The sequence below is a fragment of the Myotis davidii genome, unplaced genomic scaffold, assembly GCF_000327345.1.
Source record: "Myotis davidii unplaced genomic scaffold, ASM32734v1 scaffold566, whole genome shotgun sequence".
NCBI classification, from domain to species: domain Eukaryota; kingdom Metazoa; phylum Chordata; class Mammalia; order Chiroptera; family Vespertilionidae; genus Myotis; species Myotis davidii.
In genome coordinates, this window is record NW_006296617.1 from 729,566 (window position 1) to 738,919 (window position 9,354).

The 9,354-nt window shown below is 51.7% G+C and overlaps 1 protein-coding gene across 1 annotated transcript in view; it reads right to left on the reverse strand.

The window, feature by feature from the left end:
* The window catches only part of ZC3H4 (zinc finger CCCH-type containing 4), a 36,899-nt gene that overhangs the window by 15,267 nt on the left and 12,278 nt on the right, over positions 1-9,354 (reverse strand). Inside the window, exons 2-8 of the mRNA XM_006772041.2 lie at positions 7,140-7,359; positions 6,744-6,854; positions 4,562-4,784; positions 3,191-3,342; positions 2,311-2,407; positions 2,066-2,205; positions 1,112-1,219 (exon numbers count right to left, since the gene is read on the reverse strand). Coding sequence (XP_006772104.1) covers positions 1,112-1,219; positions 2,066-2,205; positions 2,311-2,407; positions 3,191-3,342; positions 4,562-4,784; positions 6,744-6,854; positions 7,140-7,359 — 1,051 coding nt within the window. The remainder of the gene's footprint in view (positions 1-1,111; positions 1,220-2,065; positions 2,206-2,310; positions 2,408-3,190; positions 3,343-4,561; positions 4,785-6,743; positions 6,855-7,139; positions 7,360-9,354) is intronic.

Consider the following 9,354-nt stretch of genomic DNA (forward strand, 5'->3'; position numbering starts at 1 on the left):
CCTATTCATTTCTTTGTTTATATAAAAATAATATGAAATGACTGTAATAAGGAATATTTTACATACGCACGCACACTTATTGGAAGTACACATTTTTCTAGACATATACAGAGGTGCGGTATTTCCTGGGTGCACATTTCCCAATATCTGTCCACTGACGCTAAATGTGGGAAAAAAGCTGGGTGACAGCCTTAGCCAGTTTGGCTCAGTAAGTAGAGCACTGGCCTGCGGACTGAAGGGTCCTGGGTTCCATTCCAGCAGGGGCACATGCCCGGGTTGTGGGCTTGATCCCCAGTAGGGGGTGTGCAGGAGGCAGTCAATCAATGATTCTCTCTCATCATTGATGTTTCTCTCTCTCTCTTCCTCTCCCTTCCTCTCTCAATAAAAATATATTTAAAAAATTAAAAGAAAAAAAAAAGCTGGCTGACTAACACTGGGTTATATTGTTTCCTTCAGAATTCTGTGGCCGCTGGTCCATCTTGTGGCATTCAGTTCTGCTGTGAAGTTCACGGCTGGCCTGATTCCTGCCCCTCCTTTTCTATGGGTGTCAAGTTCAGTAACGAACCAGAATATGTACATACCTGCATTAGCATCAATCTTTTTTTTTTTTTAATATATTTTATTGATTTTTTCACAGAGAGGAAGGGAGAGAGATAGTTAGAAACATCGATGAGAGAGATACATCGATCAGCTGCCTCCTGCACATCTCCCACTGGGGATGTGCCCGCAACCAAGGTACATGCCCTCGACCGGAATCGAACCTGGGACCCTTCAGTCCGCAGGCCGACGCTCCATCCAGTGAGCCAAACCGGTTTCGGCAAGCATCAATCTTAATACAACATCTGAGGCTGTACAGATTTGTTGAGAACTTTGGCCAAAAATATCCTCCCCAAACCAGAAAAACCCAGATGTCCTGTTGCTCCGGCCCTTCAGTCCCTCTGAGAAGAGAACCGAGTCTTCCAGGCCCCAGAGGCACCTCACCTCTCGGTAGTCAACCACTCCCACCAGCACCGGCCCTGCCCAATGAGGTGGCCTCCAGAGCGTGCCCAGGGGCCCGTGTCCTCTGGGAGGTTGCTGCCCTGCTCAGCACCCAGATCCTTTGACCCCTTACCCATGTGCACCGCCCCTCCACGAAGTATTTGCAGATGACTTTGCCTTTCTTGTCAGACTGTTGATGGGGCTTGTCATGGTCACGGCTCCGGTAGCTTCCGCCGCCATCCTGTTAGGGACACAGAACACAGTGTGAATGTAACTAACGGGGAAAGAAAAGCGAGGGCGGTGAGGGCCCCGCGGGTCAGGTGGAGGCCATCTGAGTGAAGAAGGGTAACAGGAGTTGTCTAGCAGCCAGTTACGTCTGACACCGAGGCCACAGGAGTCCGAGCCCACAGTATGGAGTGCTGCTTGGATAAGCACAGCTCTGGCACTTGGAGCTGTTGGCCATGAAGACTCGCGCACACACACTTGTGCAGGAACACATCCACCTCCTGGAGGCAGAGGCACCTGCCTTCCTGTAAAACTCTCCAGGGATAACTGAGTGGGTCACCTAGAACCTTCCAAGTCTTAGAGACTTGTTCGGGGTGACTGCAGGTGCTACGAAGACGTGGTTTTAAAAAACAGAGGGTCTTACCCTGGCCAGTGATGCTCAATGGTTGGAGCGTTGACCAGCACACCGAAAGGTCGCCAGTTTGATTCCCAGTCAAGGGCATGTACTAGGGTTGCAGGTTCAATCCCCAGGCCCTGGTTGGGGGGTGTGTGGGAGGCAACCAACTAGTATGTCTCTCTCCCATCGATGTTTCTCCCCCCACCTTTCTAAAAACCAATGGGGAAAAAATATCCTCGGGTGAGATTAACATTAAAAAACACACACACACACACACACAACAAAACACAAAGAGAGGGTCTCACTAGCAGTGCATCCCTATGAGAGCTGATTAGTGCTTATTGGCCCTATGGGGAACGGCAGGGAGCCAGGGTCAGCCTCAGAGGACAACTCATTAAAGAGAAAAAAATATCCAAGGAGGGGCCTTGGGTAAAGACGTCAGATCAGAGTGAAGAGTGGACTCACGCCCATGTCATCGTCATAGAAGTCGTCGTCATCATTCATCCCGCCCTTGTTCATCCCTCCTCGGCCGCCACCTCGACCTCGGCCGCGGCCCATGCCTTTGCCTCGGCCCCGGGAACCCCGGCCACGGCCTCGATTTAACCCTGCGGAGGAGAGAAATGCATCAACCACGGCCCGTCCCCAGAGCCCAACTCCACCAGCTGCCAGAGGAGCCCCACCAACTCGTCCACTTCTGGGCCCCCGCCCACCTCGTCCTCGGCCATCCTTGGACCGGCGGTACTGGTTCAGCTCCTTGGAATAGTCGTCGTAATCCTCGTCTCCCATCGGCTCCTCACTTTCTCCGTACTGGGATTTCAGAACGGAGAAAGGCGTCACATGGGGAACAATGAACACGGTCCCTCACTATACATTTTGCCCCCTTTGCCTTTTGGTTTCCAGGACAACCTCAGACTCAGAATACCAGGTGAGAAATTTGGGCCTCAGGCCTGTGTCCCCTCCTCACATGACCCAGCCTGAGCATGGGTGGTCTTCATCCTTTCTGTGCAGTCGTCAGTCTTAAAACTCCCACCCCCTGGGCAAATCCATCAGGGCACCTCTGTACACATGGACAGCTGTGCCGCTGTAACAGGACTGCACAGAAAGGTCTCGCAGGGACACGGCATGAGTGTGGCACAGCTGCGAGAGGAGTGAGTGTGCCCGCGGCAGGGACACGGCATGAGTGTGGCACAGCTGCGAGAGGAGTGAGTGTGCCCACGGCAGGGACACGGCATGTGTGGCAGTTCTCTGCGAGAGGAGTGAGTGTGCCCGCGCACAGGCACACAGCACAGCGAGTAAATAAGCCCCCGGCTGCAAAGGCCTCAAACGTTTCCAGAGCCACTCGGGAACCCTGTCTCCAGGGACAGGAATTAAGTCGCTGGAAGAAGATGTAATTTTCACAGCTCACCCTTTGGTATCTGTTCAGTTTGAATCATACGAAAGTTTTTTCAATTTCAAAATCATACATGAACATTTAAAACACATACGCCTGCCTGTCACCTGATGCTCGCTTTCCTTAGCCTTCAGGCCACCCCCCACAGGACACGCAGCCCACCAGCCAGTCCCCGGTTCCCGGGCAGTAGAAAACCTTACATCCATCTCATCTTCATAAAAGTCGTCTTCGTCTTCTGGGTGGTCTCCCATGGAGCCTCTGCCCCTGCCTCGGCCGCCCCGGCCCATGCCTCGGCCCCGAGACCCTCCGCGGCTTCCTCGGCCCCGGTAGCCCCTGCCACGGCCTCGACTGCCTGCACGGTGATTCAGAAAGTGAACCCCTGAGCGGGAGTAGACCCCACCAACAAGAGAGATGTTAACCCATTGTCTGCCCCTGAGGTCAATTATTTCACCTTCCTCTCCTCCTCCAAGAAGCCTTCCCAGCTTCCCCAGGCAGACTAATGGTTCCCCCGGTCCCCTCGATGAGGTGCCTCAGCATTGCAGGCACATGACTGACACAGCGCTCACTACACTGAAAACTGCACTGTACGATATGGTAGCCACCGGCCTCATGTGGCTTCTGAGCACCGGAGACGGGGCTGACCAAACCAAAGAGATGCCGTGAGGGTAAAGCACGTCTGGACTGCAAGGACTCAGTGGGGAAAAAAAGAGGGAATGTACAATATCACATCTGCCTAGTTTGCAAACGTTGTTGAAATAAGCTTTTGAATGTATAAGGTAAATAAAATATATTGCTGAAATTCATCTCATCTATTTGCTTTTACTTTTTAACGGTGACTACTAGAAAACTAAGTCACATGGTGGCTTGGATTCTGCTTCTACAGGACAGCACTAATCTAGAATCTCCCCAAAGAGCAAGGCCTGTCCAGGGAGGTGTCCGTGAAAGACGGCTGAAAAAAAGAAGGGACAGGCGGCCACTCAAACAACAAGCTGGGCCTTAGGCGGGGATACGAACCTCTGAGCTAGAAGGTTCTGGAAGCCCCGTTGGGGTGGAAAATCTCACTGGCAGGAGATGGTTCTAAGAGGGTAGGCTGGGCCTCTGGTGCTCTGCCCTCCCCTCCCATCCTTCTAACTGCCAGAGTTCAAGGTTCAGAGGTGTGGCCGGCCCACAGGCTGCAGACACACCTTGTCAGGTGCTATGAGCTGAGGGAGGGGGAGGGGACTACTGAGGGTTGTGGCATCCAATTGCCAGGCACCCTGGCCCAGGTGTGAGAAGCCATCCCTTTTCTTTCCCCTCACTTCGGACCAGGAAGTGAGTTTTCCCTCTTCCTGTCTCATACCAGCCTGGCTCCGTCCCAACCAGGGCCTCAGCGCTGGCCTGCTCACATGGCTAACTCCCCCAAACCTTTCCTTCCGTACTTATCTCAGCCCTAAACGACCGCCCGTCTCTTCTCCTGGACTGGAGGCTCCGTGAGCACAGAGACAACCAGGCCTGTCCCGCTCTGCACCGCCCCTCCAGCCCCCAGCGCCAGGTCTGCTCAGACACCCTGGAGCAGAAGCTTGGGGTCTCACCTCGGCCCCGACTGCTGCCCTCCTTGGCACGCCGGTACTGGTTCAGCTCTTTGGTGAAGTCGTCGTAGTCCTCCTTGCCCATATCCTCTTCCTCGTCGCCCTCATACTCCCCGTACTGCTCGTTATCATAGTCGTCGTACATGCCGTAGCCTTTGCTGTCCATCTTGGAGTAGGACTTCTTGGGCAGGGACGTGCTGTGTGACGGGGGGTACTGCTGGTGGGACTGCCAGGGAGAGGAGGGTGAGCAGGCCCCAGGGCCTTGGGTGCAGACCACCAAGACCCTCACTATCCCTGGGAGAATACCATCCTCGAGCTCCTGGGGACTGGTCCCCACCTGAGTGAGATCTAGGCAGTAGGCCCAGATGTTTCTGTTCTTCAGAAAGGGCCACAGCTTGAAAGAAAATGGAGAACGGACCCACAATCCTGAAGAACAAGGGAGAAAGTGTGTGTGTGTTGGGGGGGGGGGGTATGTCCCAAGGCTATAGACCAATCTCATTTGGGGAGGAGGCCTGGTAGGCAGAAGGGGTGCTTCCTGGTCAAAAGTTTCCTGGGGTCTTGGAATTCAATTAATTACCTGCTTGGCAACCAAACTAGAAAGCCATTTCAAATGATGCTTTTCAAAGTGTGCTGGTGCCAGGAAATACTGGATCAAGTTAAATATATATTTTATATATCACACACACACACAAATGGAAGCCACCAAAATGTCCTCAGGCAATGAATGGATAAACCAACTGTGGCACATCCAGACAATGGAGCATTTATTATTCAGCAATTAAAAAAAAAAAGAGCTATGGAGCTATGAAAAACAGAGGAACCGTCAACTATGCTAATTGAAAAAAAGCCAACTGAAAAGGCTACAAACTGTATGAGCCTGACTGACATTCTGGGAAAGGCAAAACTCTAGAGACTGTAAAAAGACTGGTGGTTGCTAGGGGCTCGGGGAGGAGGAAAGCAGAGGGGATTTTTAGGGAGCTGAGACTATTTTATATGGTAGTGCATGGGGAATACATACTCTATACATTTGTTAAAACCCAAAGAACTATAAAACCCTAATGTAAAGGTATGAACTCTAATGAGTCAATGTTGGCTCCTCAATTACAACAAATGTATCAACCACATTAATGCAATATGTTAAAAACAGGAGAAACGGGGTGGAATAAGGAGGGAGTTGTACTATCTGCTTAATTTTCTATGAACCTAAACTGCTTTAAAAAACAGTCTATTAATTTAAATAACCCACACTCATTATAAAAAAAAGAGAGAGAAAATACAAAACATAGGTAGATAGACATACACAACTACTTGAGCAGATCTTAAAATGCCCCAACACCAGTCCCCAATTAAAGCTCACAGTGTTTCCTCCCTTCCCTGCCTCCCTCAGGTTTACAGTCTGAATCTCCGTTAGATCAATGTCAACGATGCCTTACAATAAAGTATCTGTAATAATGGATGGTGCTGAGTCATATGATAACTGAGGCATCTTTAAGAGCTACTAGCTTTAAAAGTATTTTTAAAAATCAAAACTCAAAAAGCTATGTTGATGTTTTTTCTTATCAGTTTTGCTAGGGGGGCAGACAGCATACTAACTGAATAGATAATTTAACTTTATGTTTGCTTAAGGTCAGAGATGTAATTTATTCCTATAACCATTTCATTCTCTTGCTAATTTTCCACAAAAGTCATTTCTGAACAGTGTCAAACAGTCAGCTATGACGGGGACAAGTCAGCATCCTTCTCGGGGACAGGGGACAGGAGACACACGGCAAAGGCCACAGGAAAAGGTGGCACCGAGAAGTGCTAACAGCATGGCTTATAGAGATCGGTCACGAACTGGGTTCAAATCCCCATTCCTGCACTTGAGGGCTGTGAAACCTGGCTGAAGTTTTCTAAGTCTCGGTTTTCTCACCTGTAAAACGGGGATAAAGACAACACCTAATCTGCCCAGCTGGTGTGGCTCAGTGGTTGAGTGTCGACCTATAAACCAGGTCACGGTTCAAATCCAGGTCAGAGCACATGCCTGGGTTGCAGGCTTGATCCCCAGTAGGGGATGTGCAGGAGGCAGCCAATTGATGATTCTCTCTCATTATTGATGAATCTATCTCTTTCACTTTCCCTTCCTCTCTAAAATCAATAAAAATATAGTTTTACTCCCTGGAGCCCCTGGCCAGCAGTCACTCACCGGCACGTACGGGGGGCTGTACTCTCTGTACTTGCGGTGCCCCTTCTCGCTGGGGCTGAAATCGGAGTCATCGGAGAAGTCGGAGAAATCATCGCTGGAGGATGCATGGCGCTGCAATGACAGGGGAAGTGGACTTAGCGATTCTGCTGCAGGCAGGTCACTCTGGCAGTCAACCCTGGGGAAAGCACTGCTGGAATGTGCCGGAAGGGCTCTGTGCTCTGTGCTCTCCGTGAAACACCTTACCTACGGGCATTTAGCAGCAATGGAGCATGAGCTATTGATCCAATTTGAGGAAGGAAAAAACAACACTATTAGGAGTGCTCTTTGGCCTGACGAGACAAGCTCGGCCCCTGGGGCTCTCCGCCAGGCCCAGGCCCGTGAACCCTCCGGACCTACCTTGTGCTTAGATTTCCTCCTCTTTTTCGATCTTCTCTTCTCTTTCTCCCGCTCTTTCTTCCGCTTCCGTTTCAGCCTCCTGTGAGACTTTTCCTCGTCTGAATCGCTGTAGTGCTTCTCCCCTTTTTCTTTCCGGCTCCTCTCCGGGCCTCCGGGGGTGTCCTGGGTCTCCTCTGCCCCATCATCCTCCAGTTCACCTTCTTCCAACTCACCATCTTCCCTACAAACCAACCCCAAAGCCAGCGTGAACACAGGTTTGAGAGGAACACAGGTCCGCGGGCTCTGGGCTGGCCAGGGCTGGCAGGAACGGAGGGCCTGACTGCCGTGAGAGAGACCTGGAATCCCTGCCAGAGGCCTTGGCAGGACCTGGGGTCCACTGCCCCCCATCCCACCCCGCCCTCCTCCTAAAGGACTGCATCTGCTCTCAGCTGGCCTGCCTAGGGCTGGGGCTGCGGCTGGGGGAGGGGACAGGGACCGACGTGGCGGGAGCAGTATTTCCCAAACTGTTCCCTAGGACTAGAATTCTAGGAAGAAAAGTGACGAGGTTCTGTGGTCAAGTTAGCTGAGGGAATCCCCACCTTGGGGAACCACCATGCTTAACGCTGTAACAGAAGTTCCCACAAGTCCTACAGTCAAGAAACCTGTACATCTTGGCTTCAGGGCACTTCTGAGATGCACTTGACCACAGAGGCTGCTTCTCTCACGGAACATGGACCAGCATCCCTCCCAGGCGCAGTGGCCTGGGGTCGCCACTGGGCCCCAGAGCTATGGATGTGCCCGGTGAGCTGAGGGTGGGAGCTGAGCACAGTGGAGAGAAGGCCATGCTTCTGATCCAGGGGTGGCCTGCAGATTCCTGGGCCCTACCCATAGGCAGGCCCGAGGACACACTAGCGAACAGGCTCTGGGGTCTGGCCCACACCCTCAGCTCCATGGCTCTGGGCTGGAGGGGGGGGGTAGGGGAGGTTGAGTGGCTAAAAGGTGTGAGACCAAGGGTCCCAGGCCCCAGACCCCCTGTGAGGTCCTCACATGACAGCAGTCAGAGTGCCTGCAGAGGGGTCAGCCCCCACCTGCAGCTCACCCTGTTTCCCACCTGACTTGCCTCACTTCTGGGTATCCCTTCTGGCCCCCCAGTCTAGATTTTCTAACTTTTCCACTCCCCCCAATACCACCCGACCCTAGTTATTAAAAACAGAAGCATCCTCCTGACATGACAGATGCTGCGAATAGGACTCTAAATGTCTAAATATCTATGGGGTATGGGTGGGAGGGTTGGGGAGAAATAGGGTTAAGAAAGGAATAGCTGGGAAAAGAATCCAGTTTTTGAGCCAAACCCACAGACACAGTACTCACAAGCACAGAAGCTGGTTTTTAAAAAATAAATAAAAATTAAATTTTTTTTAAATGTTCTCAAAGTTCCTCAGGCATGACATGGAAAAGTATGTATGAGGGCATAAAAAAATGACTTATCAATTAAACAGGACCCAAACCAAATGAAGATAACAGAGCAATGTAATGAAGGGACCCAAAAGGCTACCGAAGGGAACTAATCTGGGCAGAAAAGGCCTCGGCCGCTCAGATGGGCCCAGGGTCGGGGTGGAGACAAGCTCATCAGGCAGCTGGCCCGGGAGCGCCTGGCTCTCTCAGGCTTTGTGGGGAAACGACGAACTGACGACTTCACAGACGTTCCACTGTGTCGCTCCCTTTGTCTGCCTTGGTGCTGCTCCCTAAACATCAAAACCTTCAAGAAGGGCTGTGTACACTCTCATTCCCAGTTCAGAGGGTCAGATCAGCTTAAAACAAGTGGCCCAGCCCCACCAGGTACCCCAGCAGAGGTCAAGGGCAGCTCTCAAACACAGAATGCTAGACACAAATGTTAGACACAAAACTTGAATGTTTCAAAGGAAACAACACAGAGAGATGACCCATGTGCTTCTCATGTTGTTTCCTTGTAAAGGGCCAGGTTGCCCTGGGCTGGCCCCACAGGAAGACGCCCAGTAAACTTTGGAGAAGGCAGCATTCCTGACAAGTGAGGCACCTTCCGGCTGGGGTGTAGCCCACAGAACGAGGGGTGGCACCAAGCAAAGCTCTCCTGGGACGAAGGCAATTCTGCTGGAATGGCCTCATCCACAGCAAAAGTGCCACTTGACTGGGGAAACTGGTTCTGGCCAGCTCACCAACCCAAGGGAGACGCTGTTATTCAACGGCACGGCCAATT